This window comes from Sapajus apella, unplaced genomic scaffold (genome assembly GCF_009761245.1).
Source record: "Sapajus apella isolate SASKATOON/1434 unplaced genomic scaffold, GSC_monkey_1.0 scaffold115, whole genome shotgun sequence".
NCBI lineage: Eukaryota > Metazoa > Chordata > Mammalia > Primates > Cebidae > Sapajus > Sapajus apella.
In genome coordinates, this window is record NW_022437055.1 from 2,867,636 (window position 1) to 2,892,384 (window position 24,749).

General features: G+C 36.0%; 1 protein-coding gene across 13 annotated transcripts in view; it reads right to left on the reverse strand.

Annotated features, from left to right (window-relative positions):
• Positions 1–409: 409 nt before the first annotated feature.
• The window catches only part of MBNL3 (muscleblind like splicing regulator 3), a 110,083-nt gene continuing 85,743 nt past the window's right edge, over positions 410–24,749 (reverse strand). For 8 of the 13 annotated variants that reach the window (XM_032260227.1, XM_032260226.1, XM_032260225.1 and 5 more), the window contains 7 exons: positions 16,880–17,068; positions 15,570–15,800; positions 11,241–11,391; positions 9,174–9,209; positions 6,673–6,767; positions 5,851–5,924; positions 410–4,127 (listed from right to left, as the gene is read on the reverse strand). In XM_032260227.1, coding sequence (XP_032116118.1) covers positions 5,868–5,924; positions 6,673–6,767; positions 9,174–9,209; positions 11,241–11,391; positions 15,570–15,800; positions 16,880–17,068 — 759 coding nt within the window. In that variant the 3' untranslated portion in view covers positions 410–4,127; positions 5,851–5,867. The remainder of the gene's footprint in view (positions 4,128–5,850; positions 5,925–6,672; positions 6,768–9,173; positions 9,210–11,240; positions 11,392–15,569; positions 15,801–16,879; positions 17,069–24,749) is intronic. The other 5 variants (XM_032260218.1, XM_032260219.1, XM_032260228.1 and 2 more) reach the window with 5 other exon arrangements.

The window sequence follows — 24,749 nt, forward strand, 5'->3', positions numbered from 1 at the left end:
GCAATAAAATAAAACCTTAAAAATGAACAATAAGAAAAATAAAAACATGGTACCAATTAGTGAGTTATATTTACAGTTTGATTAGGCTAGCAAATAAATTTACAAAGAAGTTGTTATACTCTTGGACATGCTGTTTATTCTAGTGCCTTCTATAGGCACTGGTTAAACAAGTCTACTGTCTATCCATCGGAATTGGGAAATCAGATTTCCCTAATAAATTTTACCTATTTCTATTTCAATTTGTGTGAAATGTATTTGAGAGAAAAAGAATGAAGATTTCCGTTTCTAATTATTATGTACTTCATAGCCTACCCTACAGACTAAAGGAACTCCGAAAACTTGTGGCTGCATTTTACCTAAGAGAATCCTCATGTATACTCTTCAAAGGGGGACAGAGAACCAAATAACATTTCAAGTAGCACAAGGACTTTCTCTCTTATTTAATAAAATGTAATAAGTATCATTCATTATTCAGACATCACTATGCTTATTGGTAATGCTACTTAAAACAGATTCAATTTGCAAAGATCAATTTCATTCTGTTTCTGCTGATGGTAGGGAGGAGGTACTTGCTTTTTCCCAAATTGGAGAGCAGGTGATTTGAGGCCCTCCTATTAGTGAACACTGCCTAGTGGTAAAGGACAACACTTATGGCAAGATCAAAGTGCTTCAGCATGTTCAAAAATGGATGGAGAAAATTGATGGAGTAGAGAGAAGATGACTTTCCACATCATGATTAACTACAAATTAAAGGCTCTGATCTAGAAAAGTGAAATGAAATGCCACAGCTGGTTCTGGAATCATGCTCCAGTTGCAAAAGTAAATGCTGTATTTAAATAGCAATTTTATGAATCCATTTATTTTAATTTAATCTTAATCCCTCTTTAAAATACATGTATGTTATGGTCACGTAGTACTTTTTTAAAAAGTTGACACTACTAAAATCCTCTTAAAGATAACTTTTAGATTATTTTCTCTGTATACATGACCCTTTTTATCCAAGTTTCAGCACTCTTGCATATTTTTGCAAAAGGCTGAGAAAAATGGATGAAAGCAATAATTTTGGATAAATAAAAAGAAGCCCCTGTAAAATATAAAGCTTATAAAATGTTAACTAAGAATCATAAGTGATTAGAATTTTATATATACAATTCATTCAGTAAATTTTTGTTTAGAGTCACTGATTCGCTTTGTGACTTGTCTTTTTAAATGGAAATTTATAGTCTAGTGACTTATCTTTCTTCTTTTCTTTTCTTGAATAAAGATAATTTGAATAAGTCATTGCACATCTAATTTAAAGAGTGCCATTTTAAATTGTATTTTTTTCTCTCAAAACTCTTCAATTTGATCAAAACTTTAGGGCTTTGAGCTTTCTTTCTTTCTTTACACTCAGTTACAAAGTAACTTTTAAAATGCCAACAATGTAGAAAATTGTGGCACCAAAAATACAATCACCCTAAATATCTCTCACTGAACTTTTTACTAAAAAGTAAGTCATTGTTAATGTCTTCCAGTGATTAATGCAACATGAAAACAGCTATACTCTAGGTTATCTATGGCCTATGTACATCTTTGCCCAAAGTTGAAAAAGTTAAGTGAGATAGTACGTTGCATGCAGATGTCAAACTATACAAAAGTTCATTTTGCACAAAAAAGTTCTTGTCTCTTTTAAGAAATATATCCATACTAGCTCAGGTGCATCCCTCCTGGATTCATGTAATCAGATCTACTCTTGTGGAGAGGCACTGGCACAGATCATACAAAACTCAGTTCCATACGTGAGCAATTTCAAAAAGGCATATGCTACTTTCTTCTATAGCAAATGTTAAGATTTCAGAAACAGAAATTAACTGGTTCAGAGAGTCCATAGGTAAAAGTCAGGACAACTCTTGATCTCTAATCCCACCAACACTGTCAACAGCTGACAATGGATCAATACAAGCAAGGCTGTTTAGAAAGCACTGTTGATCAAGATTTGGATGGATAATTACGATCAACAGAATATCAATTCCCAGAAAGCTAATTTTGCTCTCTTGTATTCTGAGCCAAATGGGTCTGCCTTGGGAGAGAGCCTCAAATGTTCTGAAGCACAAAAAACCTGGAAAGAAGGAACAATTGGAGGCAGGAGATATTTCTGGGTCCCACAATGGCTAGGTAGCCTTGGGCAAGTCATATGCCCCTGACCTCAGTTCCATCAACTATGAAAATTATTTTGCTAACTCCATTGTTCTGTGATTCAAACACTTCTAGCCAGGTTAAGGCATCCTCAATCAGATTTACTTTTTACTTGTCATGGTTTTATACTTTCTGGTGGAAGAACACCTATTTACTAGAAAATGTTAAATCTATTAGTTGATGTAAAATATCGTATGTTTCCACCACTGTATAATAATAGTAACATTAATAACTGAGTAGAGTGGATGAGATATGTCACACACCACAGGAATTAATTACTATTTTGTTATAAAATTATTTCATAGGTATTAATAATGTGAATTCAGTTGAGCTCTGAGGAGTATAGCTACTCTGTCTCATCCAAAGGGTGCTAAAACCCTCTTTATTGTCATTTTCAAACATATATAAAGGCAATCGAATCCAAACAAGCAAAAAAGAGGCATGGTTATAATGTGAGAGGCTCTAATGTTAAAGTTTGGCCAGGGGGACACTTGCCATATATCACAGATGCTTTCTCCTCCGCTGAACTGTTTAACAAAACGAAACTCAGTTGAACTGAAGCTAAAGACAACTACAACCATCTTTCCCAGTTCTTTTGACTAAATCAAGGAATAGTTTGTAAGTGCCTCCCTGTTCCTGTCCTAGCCATTTCTCCAAACCTGTACTCAGGCTCCCTCTGTGATCAATACAGAAGATAGTCCATTTGAGGAAGAAAGTCCTCATTTGTAACCAATTGTCTTTCACCCTGACTGACTTTTACTAGATTGCATCTTATTTGCTATTCAAAGAGTAAAGAGCATGAGCCATTTGCATTTGGAAAATGGCGCTTGTGTAAAAGGTGACACAGCCATGGTTTTACACACTTTCCTCCAGTACGTAAAAACTATTTCCACGCCCCCATCTCTCTGTTTGATTTATAACTTGTAATTAGCATATTTTAAGCTCCCAAGCATCAGTTTTTCAGCTGAAGATGACAAATGGCTCAGTTTTAGATACTCAACCTAGGAGATAGGATTCTCAAGCCACACACAAAAAAATCTAATGAGCACTTTACATAACTTTTAGTATAAATGCTGAGAAATTCATTTAAAGGTAAAATCTTATTTTCCAAGCTATTTAAGAAAAGTGAATTAGGGGTTAATGTTTCATGAAGTTCTCTGCTTTGTGCAGGTAATTATTTCTCTCTTTAAAAAATCTAGCAATTTGATTGTATTATGCAATGTAAGATCTGCAGGTACAAATTATACACATGCATGTTAATGAGCAGGTTTTGTGCACACTCAAAAGTGAGGCATTTTAAATGTCAGTCCCAAGAAACCTACAGAAATATTCTATATAGAGAGAGCATATTTGCATGAAATTGTCATGTTTTTAAGCATATACTTTTGTTCCCCGCTAATAACATTTTAGTTGAAATCAAATACCACACATATACAGCAAAACACTACAGCATGTAAAAACCTTACATAGCACAACACAGTACAATACAAGAAATGGTACTGAATATATTTGTTACATTCTGAATCAACCCAATAGACTATCTTGTAAACAAAACCAAAAACAGGTGAATAATTTATCCACCAAGAATGTATACAGTAAGCCAAAAGCTCACTCTGGAAATTCACTTAGCATGGTTATTAGAAAATGACAAAGAGTAATGTAACGAGTTACCAAATTTTATGGTCATGTTCTGCTTGATAATTCAAATAAGACGGATGGTAGTTATTAGTTTTCTATTCATGTTCTGTTTTAACATCTCCATTGATTTTTAATGCTTTATTTTTTATTTGAATTTGCTGGCTGGCAGGTTTGCTTTGCTTAATATATTGACTGTACCACGCTTATTGTAGTGTTGGTAGAAGAAGAAATACAAGAATATATATAGAAAGGCCATATGGAGGTTTCCATGGAAAGATTCTGATACTCCATAACTCTGCTGTTCAGTATTTCAGCTGAAATGGAAAAAAAAAAAAAAGAAAGAAAAAGAGAGTGAGAAATATTGAAGGGTTACTGAACGAATAATCAATAGAGTGCAGGTCTTGTTCCAGTTGTGTCTGTTAAACAGTGCCAAAATATCCCCACTCTGAATTTCACATTGAAATGGGACTACTGAGAATAATCATGAAAGAGCCATGTACATATGATAGTCTATGGTACAATGATAGTCTATGGTACCCTTTGAGTGCTAATGTGGAGAACTGCCCTAAGCTAACAGAGACGTACTCCAACATTTAAGGCATTATCTATCTACTCAATGCCAAAACTTTTCATTGAATGTCCACCCATGTGTCCACCTCTTTCAACTGGCATGTACTGAGAAAACATGTTTGCTACCAAACATTTTGAAATATGCAAATATTAAACACACTTTCAACTTTTTCTCTGAATGTTTTAGAGCCATGCAGAAATAGCCTAATTGTGAAATCTGGGCATTGTATTGTACAAAATTACATTTTTAAACTTTAGAGACATTTTCAGACATTTTCAATTACATATTGAAGTGATTATGTTCTACCAAATACCTCTATATTTGCTAACAAAATCAAGCAAAAAGGAATCGCTCTTCCCAAACATGCTCTGTTGGAAAGTTAATTTGACAACTTTTGTTTACCTTGATGTAAAGCAACACATGAAAGTTGGGCAAGTGTTGGCAAAACCTACATTCTCATGTTTAGTGCTATTCCCAAGCTGCCACTATCCCAAATGACACCCCTGGAAATGATTACAATTTATAGCTCCTTCATTTATCCTATGTACTCAAAGGTACCTTTTAAAATCCTTCCTTATGATCGAGGGGACCTATTTATTTAATGTCCAGTCAGCTATCAGCTTTGTCCAGAACACTTAGTGTTCTGAGCTCATGTGTCCTCAACAGGAAAGATGGGCTAGCTGGGATCTCGGGAATTAGTTCACTAGGTAACAGAACTGCTGCCTCCTTCAACCAAATGACACACTCCAGGTGTGAGAACTTCAAACTTTCGATGACGAAGATATGCAATTCAGAATTGGTACACTATTTTAGTAAGTCCCTAGAATTAATTAAAATACCCAGGAGTCTTCAGTGGCTTCAGAAGTCACATGTTCTAAGTGAATGGTTGCTCAAATGAAGTGTGTGCCACAATGAGCACCAGGCAATGAGGAGATCGAGGGTAAAGGTGGAAAAAAAATCCAACAACCACCACCAAAATTTTTAAAAAGAGACATGATTGGAATGAAAATAATGACTCAATTACTAAATTATGTCACTCAAAATTCAAAACAATGTCACATGAGAAGCATAGTCCTTACTGTGTTTAAGATAATCATCTCAGTGAAACCCTGAAATTTGATTTTCAAAAAAAAAAAATGAAGCTATAAAATGGTTAAAGAATTACAACTCAAAAGTAATCTGTGCCTATGGCTAACAAATTATATTCCTTTAATAACAGGAAAACATTCAAGAATGTGTAAGCTCATTGGGAAAAGACAGTACCAGCTGTCATTGCCATATAAAAAATATTGCATATTTGCTCTCACATTTCAATTTGGAAAACTTATAGTGTGTAAATTAAACTCTAAGTCACAAGCAATGTCTATTAACGAAAATATTTGCTAAACCCTTTTAGTAAGTGCAATTGTGCAAATAAAAAAGGTAACCTATAAATGTTATTTATATTAATACTTAAAGAAACTTACTGTTCTACTGGGAACGTCTACATCTGTGAAACAAACATGCTGCTATTCAGTTCATCTACTGATAATTGGGGCATCTACAGTAGTAAAAAAGATTTTAGATTAAAATAGTTTCTTAAGATAATTCTGTTTTTGTTGTTATATATGTGGAACTGTTAGTCTGTAAGTATGGTTACCACTTTAATAAGGCAAAATGGCCCTAATATTATACAATACTTATTCTATGTATCTCCTTATAATTTCAATACTCCCCCCAGACTTATAATTTGCCTTGTAAACTCTGCCTAGAAATATCTAAAGCAAATAAAAATCAAAGAAACAAGCACATCTAATGTCCATATGAGAAGGAACTTCTAATGCAATCACTGGGAAATGATAAGGATATCTGTGTCTTGGAAAGAAATGTGGTATTTTGTTTTCTTTCCAGTGGATCTGAAGGGAAAGGTGATGACTGTACCAAGCCAAAGTTTAAACACAATAATAAAAAATGGCAGTAAAATAAATTCTTCTCTTGACCAATGAGGAAGCATTTAAGAAATATTAAGTATATACACTTGAGGATTGGTCTGCTACCAACAATTAGATATAGAATATGAAGAGCGACATCTGGTAACCAATTAGAAATGAGCAAAACTCCACTGATTCATCTTGGGATGAATAGCAAAGCACATACAGCACTCTAGAATATACACACAAATAAAAACTCTAAATGTGACAATGGCTTAAGAAACACACAAGAATCTCACCAATCCAAAAAGCATATACCGTGCATTACCAAAACATTGTAGTTATCTCGATCTGAACAGCTGAAATAAATGGCCAAACCTGATTGCCTGTAGTTGTTGCAGCGAAGGGAACGTTGGTGGCAGGTGTTGTTGCTGCAGACACAGTGGTAGGTGTAGCACCGTGCATCATGGGCACTTTCAGTTGAAAACCATAGAAGCAACACACAGGAGCGTGGAGGATTTATGCAACCATGATATTTATGATGGAATGAGGTGTGGTAGGTATCACAGCAACAAGCAATGTGACATCATAATGACGAATACATCAGGGTGTTCATGCAATCACAGTCAGTGCAAAGCAACACAGCATGGAAGGGGGAAAATTAAAAAGAGAAAAGGGGAAAGCCAATTATAGTTACCAATATGGAATATGGAACCATTCTCAACATTTAGTAAGTTTTCGAGCAGAATCCCATTGTAGTTTACTCAAAAGGCTAAATTTTTAGAAGGAGCTATAATGAATGCATACGAAAACAAAAATCCGATGTTACAGGGGCTATCTATCTATCTGAAGCTAAACAGACAAGTAACTGGATTGCACATTCAAAATGGAATTAGGGAATCGTAAATTGGAATTTACGCTCACTTACGGACATGAATGCTGTCACTAGATTTGCAAGTGCAAATGGACAGTTATATGTATACTTACCTGATCTGCATGCAAAGACATGATAGGTTGACTGGTTGGTATGTGGTAGGGGGGCAGATATGAATAATACAGTAAACGATGCATGCGGGGTTTTAAGTACTTCTCTGGCAAACTCCTAGGAAACTTTGGCCATTTATCAAATACATGGAGTACTTCATAGTAAATCTTGTCCTCACAGCAACTATTATAGCTACAATGGTTAGTAGCTATGAAATCTCTTGCAGGATGTTTTCTCTTTGTCGTTTCTAGTTCCTACCTCATTTAGAAAGTGTTCGGGTTGCTTTCTGATGTCTAGCTCATTTCAGAAAGCAAACTGGGGAATTAATGTGTGAATGGCAAGCACACATATGTAATAATTTATCATGTCTACAAAGATTAAATTCAGATTTTCTGAAAGTCTACAGAGAAAATGAATGGCCAGAGAGAGACTGAAAGAGAGAGAGAGAGAGAGAGAGAGAGAGAGAGAGAGAGAGAGAGAGAATTGACATTTGCAATGCCACAGAAACTGAGAATATACCCCAAATGGTGATTAACAGAAACTCCATAGTTATCCCTTCTCCTCAACTCTAGTTACCCATTGCCCAGAGCCATCCCTGTTGTCTCACATGCCAATTCTACAAACACTCTTGTTTTCCCTTTGGGAGTGCAGCAATTGTACAGGAAGCAGACTCACTAAAGAATGCAGTTTGCATTCCTAAGCAGAGCTCTGAAAGTGAACGGACAAGGGAACATCTCCAAGAAAGCTCACAAAATATGAAGGCAAAGACACATTTCTTAAACTTGCAGAAGTCTAATTGTATACATTACGATTACAATGTATACATATTGTGCTCCTGTTGGTATTAATAGAAATGTTTACTATTCCTACAGAAGACAGTCAACCCCTCAGTAACAGGGGCCTCACCTCCATTGCCAGGGTTCAGACCTCACTATGTTAGTGAGTGCTGCTACTATGTGGTTGTCATTTTGACCTTTATTCTCAAGAAGCCTCTTAGTGGTGCCTTTGAGGCTCTGTATCTACTCTGGTCCACCAAGGTGCCAAAGGTCAATTTGTTGCAAACTCTCAAAAGGGTGGGGATGGCCTGGATTGATATGAGATGATAGAATGGGACAGGGTGGGATCATCTCTCCTTGCATAAAACAGCGCTATTTTCTCCTGTTCCTGGTGCCCATGAGGACTGTAGGAGCTGTGAACTCCCCATTCCTTTCTCATGCTCTTCAGTATTGGGTGCTGAATAAAATGGCTTAAAGATGGCTACCATATTGTGTTAGTGGCTAACAAGAGGATCTGTGTGCAACTGCTTGTTAAAAAATCACAGAACACCCAGAGTCATTTCAAAATGATTCTGTTGTGCCTAGCTTCTGTGCCAATGGCGCTTCAGGCTAGGACACTGCAGAATTCATTACAGAACACTGCAGAATGCTCTGACTGTGCTGAACTCATCCTCTTGCAACATGGGAACACTGAATGCTTTAAGTCCTATAGATAACTTTTTCAGAGAGGAATTGTTTCATTGTACTTTACGAGTTAGATATTTTAAGTATTTTACAATTTTTAAATAATACATGTTAAGCAAAGAACAAAACTGCCCACTCTGGCTAGTTTCAAATATTGAAAAAGGAACCTTTTAAAATATTTCAGTTGCTATTTTTAGGGCAGAAATAGAGAAATGACAGGGCCAGAATTTGGTCACAGTGGCAACCAACTAGGACTTGAGAAAGCAGGGCTATTTTGATGCTACAAAGACATAAAACAGAAAGCACCATGTTAAGCCTTAACATACTCAGAAAATTTCCAGCCACATCTTTCAGTCATTCATCTTTCATAGTCACAACAGAAAAACACATTTTTCAGATTAGAAAATGTTGAGAATTTTTGTAGAAAAACCTACCAATACTTGAAGCGGGTGCCATGCACAGTATTGGCCCTGTACACCACGCAGAAAAGCATGGAAAGTAAAGAAAAGAGATATTTGATTATTAAGGATTTACTGATAGAAATACATTTATTTTAACTAGAAAGATTATTTCTTTGCAATATCAATTACTCAGCACATGCAAGTCCAACAATTTCCCATGTTTACAATTACAGATTAGCTTTAAGATCAGAAACCCAGGTAATCAAAATAATTCTTGGATTCTTAGGTACAAAATGAGCTATAATTTTTCTGTAAAAGAATCAGCTCACTTAAATTACATATTTATTGTGGACAAATGCATCCTAAATAATTTTTGTCATAAGAAAGATAATTTAAATTTATTATATGTACCATTTTTTAAATACACTCCAGAATCTTGTATCTGGTGTCTGTATTTCTGTTTAGAGTATTAATCTGTTAACACTGTCTCCTCCACTGTCTCATAGTCAGTAGGACTTAACTATGAATATATGGCAAACAGGCTTTCCCGTAAGAGAGACCTCTTAGCTGGACAGGCTTTTATGTTGCTACTAATTAAGGGGAAGGAAATTTTTCTAACATTTTTGCTTATGAAACTAGATTTTATGTTGGCCAAATCTGGCAAAAAATTCAAACTTGGAACCAAAGTAACTGTAGTATTAAGAAAACCTATAATGAACATATATTTTATTATATTCAACCACCTTGACTATTGAATTCATTCCATAGCTATAATACAAATTGGAAGTAGCCAAGGTAGAGTGATCTAATGTGTAGGTAAGTTATCATAATTTTTGAAGAAAAAAAATGCCAGGAATAAAGTCATATCAACTCATACTGGTTTTATCTTTTACTGAATGGACATTATGTGGTTTTTTTCTTAAGTTGGGAGAACATGTCTAAATTGCTAGATATCAGCAGCTACTTATTATAATGGATGTAAGAAAGTGCTGAAGAATTCCATATTTCCTTTCAGAAACTATTATGTAAATGTATAAAAATTGTATAATTTAAATGATGGCATGAAGGATTACTGTGGTTACTAATTAAAGACTGGTGTTTTGTGTTACCATTAAAAATTAATTAGCTGATTTATTTACTAATTAGCCAATAAGCTTTCTCAAGTCCCAGTATTAACAAGTATTTCTAAATTATTTTTTTGAATCTATGTTATTTTCATTTAAAAATAGTTTCCAAACTGGGGCATTTAGCATTCCGGCAAAAAACCAATCAAACAAAAAAACAAAAAAACCAAACCTACTGTACTCCCAGTGGTTAGAATTTTCAACTTATTCCTAAGAGACTATATGCTCATTCTTAAACTACTAAACCACTGGAAGTAAATTATTTCCCCCTGATATATAATATCTACTTGAACAAATTTCTGGCTTAACATTTTCTATTCAATTTGGTGCAAAACAGGCTTTTAAATATAGCTGAATGTAAGGGATAACAAAATATGCTGCAAAATGCCAGAAAATATAAATTGCTATGTATTTTATATTAACTGATTCAAGAGTTACAGGCTAAAACTATCTTTTTAATGTAAACTATACTATACTGTGCATTTAAGGGTAATTTTATTTTAACTACCTTTGGCATATCAAAAATATACAGACAATGCATTTCCACAATATTGAAGCTGGGAATTTTTTCTACTTTTCTTCCTTTTTTTTCTTTTCTTTTCTTTTCTTTTCTTTTTCTTTTTCTTTTTTTTTTTTTTTTTGACAGCACTTTACTGTCTGTGAAAATGATACCTAAGAGTCAGGGAATTAGTTTGAGACTAAACCAAGTGAATTAACCATAAGCAAAAACCAAGAAATACTAAACAGAAAAATGTTGATACCTTTTCCTAGTTTGATTTCAAACCGTGAATTTTCTTGAATTATAAAAAAAACAAGTAGTTCTAGATAACAGCAGACAAGTATAACTTCCTTGTTTTATTTTTAATCAAAATACATATCGACAGTCCCCCTACAAAAGCTCTTTGAAAGCTGCTTTGCATTGTATACATTCACAACATCACCAAGCTTGCTGCAGTGCCCAGAGCTGTGTTCTCACCTGCAGGGATATACGCCGGCTGGGGGAGCGGCAGGTTAGTCAGAGCCTGTTGGCAGTGAAAAACACCGGGATTGAAGACCGGGGTGGCACCATTCGGCTTTTCCAGTGCTGATCTCTTTGGTATCAGCTGCAGTGTACCAGGCTGCAGGGCCTGTAGGGCGAGAGATGGTACTAGTACTAGAGAAAGTAACAAATGTACTCAAACCAAGCAAGCACCATTTATATAAGGTATGTCCTGGAAATCCTCCATAACGGTATCTATTGGGCAAGACACTGGATAAGCAGTGGCCCAACAGCAAGGTAACCAACTGCAGAGATAAGGGGGTTCACAGCCATGTGCAGTGACTCATGCCTGTAATCCCAACACTTTGTGAGGCTGAAACCAGCAGATTGTTTGAGCTCAGGAGTTTGAGACCAGCCTGGGCAACATGGCAAAACCCCATCTCTACAAAAAAAATAGAAAAATTAGCCAGGCATGGTGGTGCATTCCTGTGGTCCCAGCTACTTGGGAGGCTGAGGGAGGACTGCTTAAGCCCAGGAGGTCAGGGCTGCAGTGAGCTGAGACCACACCACTGCACTCCAGCCTGAGTAACAGAGTGAGAGCCTATCTTAAGGGAAAAACATAAAAGGCAGTCCACTAGATGAGCAGTAATCCAAAACAGAAAAAAATGCAAAAAAAAAAGGTTTTCAACTTCACTAATTTAGACCTCATTTGAGCAGGATGTGACAGAAATCTATTACAGCAAACAATCATTTAAAACTAATATCTCAGGGATACTCATCTACGAATCTATAAAAGTGAGATTAGCAAAAGCAACTGATATAGCAGGAAAGACATTTCTACCAGATAGAACTCCAATACAGATCTAGGACATAAATGGCACATAGGTGATAAAACAGATGTTGGTAGATGACAGTCTGACACTGTCATCCCATAAAATAAAATCCAATTTATACAAAGACTTCCAGTTCAAATCCTAAAACTGTATATTTCCTCACATGTAAGGAAGAAGCAAATGAATATTTCCTCCCCCACCACCTACCTCATCCAGATACTATATAGATAGTTAGCAAAATATATGCAGTTCTTATTCATAGAGGCTTGCTGTGCATTTCAGCATGTACCATTTGCTTTGTTAAGTTCTTGTAAGGTTTAATTCTATAAGCTGTTAGCATTTTTAAAGTATCCTTTCATGTCTACAGTTTTTTCAAAATCCCACTGTGCTTATAATACTCAGTCAAACTTGCCCCTGGATCATATTCTTTGGAGAAGTTTAACACTACTTTACTTTTTTTTTTTCTCTCAGTAAATTGCACGTTACTTAATAAACATGTCCCAGCAACAACAATTAGGTATGTTCCAAATTTTTAAGGAAACAGGAATACTTGTGTTCAGTAACCATCCTGCCACGTGTCCAAAGGGTAATACCATGACCTCGTTCCTGTGAATAACAAAGGTCTCAACGTATCTCTATTTTCTTTTGGGAACTCTAGGTTAATGCACACATTGTAACAGGTCTGCTTTTTATTTCACCTAAATAAAGAGAAGCATGCCAGAAGAGTAAGATAAAATAAGTTGAGGAATTTTAGAGATATAAAATTTCCAAATTTATCCCAGCAGGCCAGATGACAAAGGTCAAGACTAAAATCACCAACCATAAAACAAAATCTATCATTTCAAATGCTTTTTATCACCATTGGGAGAAAATGGTTTTGCTGAACATTTTAGCTGACTAAGGCAGAAGGCTTACTTAACGGATTGTTAAAAAGATTTCCCTTTGGTATAAATGGGGAGTATCCCTGTCTCTTGAAAGTTGACAGCATGCTATGATCATCAGAACCACAGTTATGTTGCCTAGCAAACTACAAATTGGGGCGAAACCTAGATGAACATTTGACAGGTAGATGCTGGTAAGGTAGTACGGCTTGTTTATGGCTGAGGTTTATCCTGATGGGTCAGTGCCCAGTTCCGATTGGGTGGTACTTGTACTATTAAACTCATAAACCTCTCAAAGAGGTGAGAGACTGTGGATGAACTAAATATCAACCCTTCATGTCTTTTTTTGTTTATTTTTTAATACAAACTGCTTTTTGTGAACTCAACCTGAGCTATATGTATGAACAAGGTAAAAATCTCTTCTACAAAGCATGTCCCCTATGAGTCCTTAAAAAATACAAAAACCTTGAATTTCTTCGTGAATCCCTCCTTTATTTAATCTTACCTCTATCAAATTCCTGTGGGCCAACTTGATCTCACTGCTAAGATCCTGCTGTGATCAGTTACTTAAAAGGGAATTTTATATTGATATTCACAAATAACAACTGAAGATCTATGATGTAATATTTAGCTCTCTACATGGAAATTTGGGGCTGTCTTGTAACCTTTGCATTCTATCAAACGCATTCAAATAATCAGAAATGGACAGCTGCATACAAAGCCATTTTCATAGCTGAAAATTCTCCCATTCAAAAGCATTTAAGACAAAAAGCATTGGGTAAAGTCTTTTTTAATATTCATTAACAGACTACGTTGTTCCGATCAAGGGAGAAAATAAGTTTGTTCTAATTTGGTGCTCAGATCCTTCACGATGTAATGAGTTCAGCTCTAAAAAAAAATGCGGAGCCAGTCCGAAAACGGTACTGTGTCCTTGAAACCATAATCTACGAGGAAAAGTAGGAGAAATTTGCAGCATTTGGCTTAGAGAGGAAACATGACAGTCACTGTCACTTGGAACAGAGATTGACTTCTTTTGTGAAGTTCCAGTTGCAGCAAGATAAATTTCAACTCAGTATGAGGAAAACCTTCTTAATAGGGATGTTTGAAAATAAGTGTCTCTCTGTTGTGAATAGGCAAAGTCTCTGCCATGGGAGTCTGAACTATGAATGTTTGCGAGGAGATTTAGCTCACAGTGCATCTACTAGGCTTCAGGGTCATTTCAGTGCTTTTTCTACACCCAGGGAACATGAGGTTTCCTGTGGGTTTTGTCCTTTATTGGGGCTGTTATGCCTTATTACACGAGGAAAGGTCCAGGTAGAAAAAGAAAGATATAGCAAGCAGCACATCAAAACAATGGACAGCTGTGGCAAACTTCAGTCACGAGAATCGCTCGTTTTAAGCGATCACACTGCAGTGTTACACAAGTATTTCTCCTGCTTCCTACCTTTCAGTGTTACTAAACAACACTAACTGTTCCCCCAAAATTGGCTTTCTACTGCAACTTAAAAGTTAGGCCTCTGGGCCGTGTGTAGTGGCTCATGCCTGTAATCCCAGCACTTTGGGAGGCTGAGGCAGGTGGATCACCTGAGGTCAGGAGTTCAAGGCCAGCCTGGCCAACATGGTGAAACCCCGTCTCTACAAAAACATGCAAAAATTCACCAGAAGCAGTGGCACGCGCCTGTAGTCCCAGCTACTCAGGAGGCTAAGGCTGGAGAATTGCTTGAACCCGGGAGACGGAGGTGGCAGTGAGCCGAGATCATGCCACTACACTCCAGCCTAGGTGACAGAGCAAGACTCCGTCTCAAAACAAAAAAACCAACCAACCAACCAACCAACCAAACAAACAAACAAAAAAGTCAGCCTCTGCTTCCAACCACATAAAAATTTCCCTCTAGACTAAGCAGGCTGCTCTCCTTGATACTATGCTTCCAGAGAGGAAGGTGGCCTTAACCTTTAGGAAATTGGAACCTACTTAATATCCTATGTTTTAAGTGCATTGTTTTAAAAGGGAGAGATAGCAAGGGGAGAAATGCCAGATGTAGGTGATGGGGCGGAAGGCAGTAAATCACACTGCCACGTGTGTACCTATGCAAAAATTTTGCATGTTCTTCACATGTACCCCCAAACCTAAAATGCCATAAAATAAATAAATGGAAAAAAAAAAAGAAATAATACATAATTATAAAACCTGAATATGTTAACTTGAAAAAAAAAAAAGGCACTAAGGATGTTAGTAGCAAAGTGCCCATGAAAGTGGCTCACAGAGCAGAGGCAACTTTCTGCCTCTCTAGGATATTGAGGGTAGTGAAACTATAAAAGCACTCAAAAATAACTGACTGTTTAAATCATATAATTTATCCTTTCTCTGAAAATGGGAAAAAGAGCACAGTAGGTTAAAGGCATTAGTAAAGCTTTTAAATAATTATCTTTAGAAAATCTTAGTACATAATGTAGAATAAATAGGTTTGTTCTTTTCCAGCTTATAACCTTGACTGTTCATATTAAGGTCCACTCATGACCATCCATTATTATGGTTACAGGATATTAGACAAATTGAGGAATATACAAATCATTTACTCTGAAACAGGCCACAAGTGCAGGTCTTTTCTTACCATGGCAGCTGAATGGTTCATCTGGTGATGAGCTGCCTTGAGTTTGGCTTGCAAGTGTGCAGGAGGATGAAAGTACTTGCATTTCTCCCGGGAGCATCGACCTTTGATGTAATCCATGCAGATTGTCACAGTATTATCACCCACTTCAATCATGGAAGCATCAGTAGGGTGAGCATAGCGGCAATCATTCTCCCCACGGGTACAATTTCCACGCTGAAATTCTCGGCAAACCTTAGAACACACACACGCATATACACACATATCATATTGATGACTGGAAGCTCATTGGCTTTTATTTATTTTGCCAGTGAATGTAAGAGTAATTATACATACATTGGATATATTATTTAAGAACAAATTTAAAAAGATAAAGAATAATGTAAAGCCATATTCACCATGAGATGTGAACAGACAGAATTTCTATTCCCAGAAAAAATTGCTATTCTCTCCAAAGGAAGGTTGTCCTTACATTGAAATAAAGATGTTTAAAAGTATTACTGAAAACCAGTTTTAATCCTCCAGTTAATACACAGTCTTAAAAGTAATTAGTTGTTTTTAAAGTCCAAGATGAGTCTTTATCACACAGCAGAGCATTGGTGGTTTTCCATAGCCAACTTGTGAGCTATAACTGAGTTATATGTACAATCAAATTCTATTACAATACATCACCAGGCATTTAAGGGGCTGCAAATGGAGCTGACTTTGTAAAGAAAAGACTAGTTATTTCAATGTACAAAGAATAACAAGAGAAGAATGAAGGACTTCAATAAATCAAAAAGCTGTTTGAAATTTCTTTTAGATTTTCTTTTCTTAGGCATCTGGGGTATTTATTACCTAGCACATCAGTCTTAAAATGGAGAAAGAAGTTTAGGCACTATGAGACTTATATACCTTCTGTATTCATATAGCTTTACATTCTGCAATCATACAGTTATATTGTCTACTTTTTTCCCACTTTGATTATTCTAGCAAGTAGGGACTCATTAACAAATACAGTAATCTGTTTCTGAAAGCTGGAGCCTGGGTAACAGGAACATTCCCACAGAGGCTTCCTGTGCCATCTCACAGTCTATGGCTGGGTATACTTAAAATATTGTTTGATCTGCGATACAGCTGAATCAATGCACGTTATATCAAGGTATGATTGCAGTAGTAAAATTATTTAACATTTTTCTGAGGTTATACCCCATAAGCTAAAAAAATTGGGTACTCTTATTTAAAACACACAACACATGGGGCTCTGAGAATGTTCCTTTATGCATAAGGTTAATATCTATTCCACAGGTATTTATAGATATCTTCACAAATACCTCCAGTTTATCTGAACGCATCAGTTTTGGGCCAATGGCTCCTGTCAATGCGAGAGGTGGGTTTCCAGGAATCAGAACAGGTGTATTTGGTACAAGTTCCGCGGGAACCAGGCCCATCCCAGGATGTGGTATGTAGGGATTGAAAGCCATGGGAGGATTTGGAAGTGACGGAGCCATAGGAAAAGAACCCTGTATGGTTAAAAGAGAAAAAAAGATGTTAGAGGTAAACAGATTCTTCCTATCATTACACATGGAGGCATTCTTTCAGAAACATCAAAATTACTTACACCACATCAAAATCTACCATTGTTTCTTCTGATTTATTTTTAGTCTTATACTAATTGCCATATAGGAGTTGCTTTTAAGCCAACAGATCTATTTAATAACTTTATTGTAAGCTGATAAAATAAGCCACATGATTTTAAGAGTCATGAATTAGCCAAATTAAATCTCATCGCTAGAGTCTGTTCCAAACATGTTTCCTTCAACTCTTTCTTTTTTCCCTAAAAGCCATGTCAACAATGACTTTACATATATGGACTGTCTTCCTTGTTTCCTTACACAGGCATGGCCTTTGCATTCAGTCCCTTTCCTTCCTCCTTCCTCTCCCCCATCAATACTGCTTGGCTGTTAAGGCAGTGTGTCCTGCCACAGGCCCCATCTGTATGACCAAACACTGGCTGTGCTTCTCTCTTCTTGGTCCGCTGAGAATTATGGAACACAGGAAGGAGTTCAGGAAGAAAGGGGTAAATTAGAAAAAGTGAGTCCTTTAATATCTACCTACAATGAGTTTAGTACAGTCCATTATATTTTGTTATTTTTTTAAATTAGAGGTCCTATTTTTGTTTAATTTTTAATTTTTATGTGTACATAGTAGGCATCTATATTTATGGAGTATATCAGATATTTTGATACATGCAAACAATGTGTGATAATCACATCAGGGTAAATGGTGTATCTATTTCCTCAAGCATTTATCATTCCTTTGTGTTACAAACACTCTAATTATAGTTTTTTAGTTATTTTTAAGTGTACCAGAAATTATTGTTTACTGTAGTCATCCTAGAGGTCCTGTTTCACAAGCTAATCTGACTTGCATAGCCTTGTCTTTATCTAGGGGGCCAGATGATACTCATAGTTCAAAAGAAGGCACTAGAAATGCTACAGGAATCCCTGTTAGGCAGAAAGAGATAAGATAACAGGATTATATGGTATACAAACTAGAATGTAACTCGTAAAAAAAACAAAGCCTCCAAAATACAAAAAGCTATTACTGCTTTTTCTATTTTCAAAGATCCTGGACCAAAAAGTTTAATATGTGTATTTCCTTTATTATTTGTGGCCATATTATTTATCACTTTGCTGTTTTCCAGTTTGTTCCACATGTGGGTATCTTTTCTTATCAATGTGGTTTTATTGCTTTGATAGTTCTCATCTCCCCTATAGCGCCCAACACTTAGTGAATGATTGGTTGACAGATATACTCAATGATACATTTTAAAAGTTTAATGAATACTAAATCATGACTAAATGTCGTATATTTCTAATAATGACTCTATAGTTATTGTGAAACTGGTGGTGTCTCACTGTGTATTACTAATCACATGTGTTTTTTCTTGCGTCTTACAATTCTTTTCAGTGAAAAAACCCCCTGAATTTGTAGCATTTACGAAACTGTGCCCATATCTGCTAAGTTACATTAATAGAAACAACTCTAAATACAGATTGTGGAATATAAAGTGAGGGGCAATGTATATTCATTGCCCCATCCCCACACAGATTTGAAATTGTTACCCACATAGCATTCCAAGAAGAGTCTGTTATAAACCATATTCAGCTTAGAAGGAAGCACTCCCCTATTAGTGTTCTACCTCAGGTGAGTTTATCAAATTAGCTGATTGCGACATCAGGAAGGGCAGGAAGGATCTGGCACCAAAAAACTGGCAAGACTCACGGGGGTAAGTAAAAAAGGCATGGTTGCCAAGACGTTTAAGTAGAAAGGGAATGCCAGGTGCCAGGAAAGATGATGGAGTAGTCAGGAGAGGGACTCTAAAGTTTGGGGGCAAATAGCCAAGGGCTGACCCAGTCTAACTAGGTCTTATGATGTAAAAGACTACAGGAATATGGGATACTTGTCATGGAATGAGATGTTAAGCTCAGGAACTAGCTGATGTGACATTATTTTATATGAAGAGAAGGAAATTTTCCGGAAACAGCCACCCAGGCAGGCTTCAGCAATAAAGCAGACTTTATCAATGTAATGATTCATAGTCATCTCAAGATCAGCAAGAATCTCTGGTGAGAAAAACTCCATTTTTGAAGCACACAATAGTGCACTTCACTTGAGTTTTTGTTGTCTCCGACTTTCCTGGTAAATTTCTCACTGAAGTCACTATCCCATTCTCCTGCATACGTTTTGCTTTTGCCTTTTACAAAATTGAGCGGGACCATTATTGCATCTACTAATTTTTGAACTGAAAGACCTGGAGGTGGGAGAATTTTCCAGATTAAAAAGTTATTAATCACTAATAAATGCTGATCAATTAACAATATTGAAGTCTAATATATGTCTAAGCAATGCTTTCTGTTTATGGTAGCTTTTTACTTCTGTAATTTTTTTCTTTTCTTTTTTGGGGTGACTCACCAGGGAGATTCTCCTAGCTAAATTCTGCTTTTTTGGGGGAATACTTTTAAACTTTCTTAGATTTGTTATTTGTTCCACATGTATGGAAAAAAGCTATAAATTAATGGTTCGTCTATATATAAAATGTAAAGGGATTGCTGAAAGCATTTAGGTTTTTCAAAGGTTTTACCACAAACTATACTATGCTATCTTTAGATCTTAAAATGAGTGTCCTAGCTCTTCTGACCATTTCCTCCTTGAGTATGAAATACATTCTATAACACTGTTTACTGAGAAGAAGCAAGCTATTCCATTCTCAATCCTGGGGCAGAGGCAGGAACTCCTGAGTGGTTTATTTATTTTCAGTTGGACATTTCTGTTTTCTCACCACCACCTCTGCCCCAGGGTAACTACTCCATTTCATGAATTTGAACATTCAAGGGCTTAGCATTGACTAACAGCCACGGGTTAAATCAAGCAGCTTGCAAGCTCACAAGCTCAGCTTTAATAAGCAACTTTAATCCTGTCTCTACATATATCTCAGCCCTTGATGTCAGTTGAGCTAACATGAACCTATCTGTGGGTTAATTTTTATTGTACAGGAAAAGGTTTTAAACACATTGACTCTGATTTATCTTTATAGCCTGAAATGGTCTGAACACTTAAATGTTTCAGATATTTAAATTCCAACCTAAATCATTTACTAAATACTTGAAAATAAGAGAAGGCTGTCCCTCCCATAACCAGGTATAAATTTTCATCTTTCTGAGTCTTGTCAACCAGCAAAAATGGTGACAACAGGCTTTATGAACAAGACTACCTAACAACTATTTATCCCCATGTCTCTAGCAGTATCAGTTCCTGCAGTAGAAATTCCCATGTGTTTCCAGTGACTTGCAGAGTACTTAGGAACTATCAGGCACTCAGTAAATGTGTCCTAAGAATTAATGAAATGTCTAGAGAACAGTGGCTCCTAATCTTTTTTGAGTCCATGACTTCTTCAAGAGTCAGATGAAGGCTGCAGACTCTGTCCACAGAAAAATTCATGTATGCAAAAAATGTTGCTTGTGATCCCAACAAGATCAAGGACCCCATGACACTCACCTCTGGTGTCGGGTTATGAACTATTTAGTGGTTAAGAATTTCTGTTCTAGAGTAAGGCTCTGCAAAGTAGGGCCAGTAAACCAAATTCAGCCAGCAACCTAAGAATGTTTTTTACAGTTTTAAATGATTGAAAAAAAAATGGGAGAATAATATTTGATGAAACATGAAAATTATAGGAAATTCTTAATCCAGTGTCCATCTACAAATTTCATTGTGCTCATTAGTAGACCTGTATTACAAAAAACTGTAAATATTTCTTTCCTCTCTTGTTATATAAGTATCTATATAATACCCTCAACTTTGCCTCTTGAACCTCACGGCCTAAAATATTTATATCTAGCCATTTATAAGAAAGTTCACCAACCCTGGTTCTAAAGGATTTCAAAACTTAAAATTCTCCATCACTTTCTGGGGTAAAGCACCAATTACATATATAATATATATAAATATATATTATATATACCTATATATCAAGACGTAAATTTAATATTTGTAGCAAGATTCCACAAATTGAAAACATTTGGCTTTGTAAACCAATACTAAGGTATTCACTAAAATGTTCTTTTAAATACTAATATTAGGATTCTTAATGATTTGTTTGTAGAACAATTACTACTCAGTGAGTAATAGGGAAATAGTTGGAATCCCGTAAAGGTAAATTTTTAAGAGCCACCACAGATTGCTCTTAAAGGATTCTGAGGCAATGCAATTTAATGCAAAATTATGCCTCAAATAAATGTCTAATTTACACAGACTTTAGGAATAGTGACTTAACAGGTTATTCCTCAAGCTAGTATAAAGAAATACAAATTAAATGTTATGCCAAATCAATCTTTGTATCTCCTCAATAGCCTAGATCTATTTGTAGTTACCTCAAAAATATCCAAGATTGGTTACAATTATTGTTAAGTGAATGTAAAATATTTCAAAATCCTGGCCTAAGGTCAACAGAATAATCGGGGCCTTCCATCTCTGAGTTCCTGTCTAGAATTGAATGATTAGACATTTTCTTTTACAGAAGGGTAAACATTTGGTAACAATTTGTTGACTCAATTTTAATACAAGAAAAATAGCACTCTTACATTTTACTCGCATCATAATATCTTCATTTTACTGCTCATTTGCAAACATTTATATAATATAAAAGGAAGCCCCTTTTACGGCCATCATGCATATTTCTATCTTTATATAATTCCAAAATGCACTGAAATACATATTTTTAATTTCTATCCAACTTCACTTACACACAGCACAATTGAATAATCTCTCTTTCACAGTATTTGCTTGACCATTTCCACACTCCTTGATTAATGTTCCATGGGGACTGAAGGGGCCAAAATGCAGGCTACAGGAGACCCACATAACCTCCAGACTAGTTAATTGGTTTCTCAATAATTGACAGTTAACGTTACAAACAGATGCAAGCTGATAGTGGTGTTTATGTGCCAATTGTACTTGTTATTGAATAAGTCGCCATGGCTCTAGAGAGAGCTAAGAAAAAAAAAAGTTCAGGGATCAAAAGTGAACTATTGTCCCCATGTTGATCTGGGTTTTCTGACCTTATAAATCAGAGAAGTCTCCAAGTAAGAGAAAGCATTGAAGGCAGGCAGGTTAGGTGAAAGATCAATATGTGATTGTGAGTATAAGAGGTATAAAGGATAACACAAACGAGAACACTAGTCATGGTTCAGAGCTACCCATATTTGCTGGGAGGAGAAATACAGTAGCAGGCCAGGAACCATAAAGGAGTACCTAAACACAAACCAGCATATCACCTAGGAAGAGGGCAAATGATTGACACTTCATAAGCAGGGTAACTTTGACATTGTTCCCAAGGAGGTGAACAGGATGTGACTTAAAACTTTCTTGGTGGTCACTGTATAACAATGGCAATTCAATTAACTTTAGTATTCTAGTAGGAAACAAAGACTACTTTAAAAAAATCAAGTTTGTGGCATGGGTTGTAGTGATGGTATCATGAGTATCTGTCTCCAAAGTCATCAATTTGTATACATTGAACATGTGCAGCTTTTGTGTGTCAATCTTACCTCAATAAAGAGGTTCAAAATATTAAGTGGTTATCTAGTTTTAACAAGGAGTGTAAACAAAATGTGGGTTTTTGGAAGATAAACAGGAAGAGCTGAACAAAGCAAGGAACCCACAGGAAACCTGGAGACTATGAACATGTCAGTGCAAGTTGCGTTAAAAGTTAAAATTATCAGGGGTATGACAAACCACCAACACACCATCAAAACAGCACAAACCAAAACAGAACCTTGCATGGCTAATAGAAAAATAATTCTATGTGGAAAAAAGAAAGGCCGAAAGCTAAAAAATATGAAGAATCAGGTACAAATCAGAAATTAAGGGCACCAGAAAATATTTATCCAACATCTTAGTTTTGTTACATAATGAATTCCTAGAGGGTAGAGTTTGTTTCTTGATCATCGTGATCATCATCTTATCCACCCTTCACTCATTTAAATACCTGTCACAGGGTATATGCTCAATAACTACTTACTGGATTGAATAAAAATGGATTCCTAAACCATTGATTAATATTTGATTACTAAATATTTGATTTACTAAATAGACCAACCCAATTTAAAAATCAGAGTGCAAAAAGAAGTAAAAGTAGTTTCAAAAATGGTGGTAGAGAGATGGAATAAATCCTTCAGTCTTGCTCTCCACTGAGGAAGACTTTAGGCAGATGGCTAGTCCTAAACTCTTTTTCGATAAAGATATGAAATGCTAGATCAAATAGTATGAAAAGCCCAGGGTATTTTATACAGACATACATACATACATACATACATATATATGTACATACAGGGATCTCAGATGTATATGTATGTATGTATTTTAAAATTAGGATGGCTAAGTCCATACTAGAAGCTTCCTAATTAAGAGCTCTAAAAAAAAGTGGTTTAGTGATACTATAAAAATATGTACCTTTATTACAAAGTGTGTAAATCACAATGTGTATAATCCAGGTGATTAATGAATTGCTAATGTGACTGGTAGCCAGAGTGGTTCAAGAGAGAAGACTATGGAAAGAAGGGTGTACATTAATATTTAACAGGTCTTTACAGGATATTAAGGCAACTTAGAAATGTTTGGGGGTACCACTTTAATTATCAGGTGGTGAGGCAACCACAGATTTTTATATGACATCTCCTCTCATTGACAAATTACTGAGCCATATTGAGATTTTCACAGACCCCACCAAACTCCCAGCCTTCACCTCATTTGTGATCTACAGCAAGCAATCTTAAGGTAGCTGGCTGTAGATGACACTGTGACCACAAACAGTGAAGCTCACAGGCCACCATGGTCTCATTAGAACCAGGCTCCAACTAACTAGCTAACCAGCACCAGAGGAGAAGGACCAAAAATAGAGGAGATTACATTTAATTTATCTCACAGGAATATATAAAGGATGATAAAGGGAGAATGTTGAGATTTGTGACTATCAAAGAAACTGGGCATTGTAGAAGGTATCATGTACAATTGTCCTCTGGCCGCAAAAGTGTAGAATTTTTATTCAACTTTTGAAAAAACAGATTTCACAGTGTCTATTAACAGAGGTGAGGCAAAGCAGCAAAGGGACTGCTAGGGGATTTATTTTGTTTTAATATAAAAGAAGCTTTAAGCTAGGTGACATACACAGTCTTAGCAAAAGGCCCGAATAACTAGTATACTTTGGACCAATAATTGCAATAAGTAGCAAATCTATGATCTGTGGGTTTGAGGTTTAGACTACTGGGTGGGGAAGTAGATCTTTAAGAATGAAACACACAAATATCTTTTGCAAATTTTACAAACTCATTTTAAATACATTGCTAGGACCCCTCTCAGGGTCTTAGAAGGAAATCATCCAAATGAGCATCCCTAAACCCCTCATGTTAGTCTCAGGGTAAAGTCCACCTTGAAAACAATGTTAGTCGAACAAATAGATAACATTAGGCTTCAGCTGATACACCTAAAAGTAAAATTTTGTCTAATCTTTCAGAATAAATAATAAAATCTAGATGATCGTGGCATGATAGCACCCTAGGTACTTCTGTAATGTGATTTGGTCAACCTCAATGTGGAAGTTCGCATGATCATGACTGTTGTAATTATATTAGGAGCATATTAACC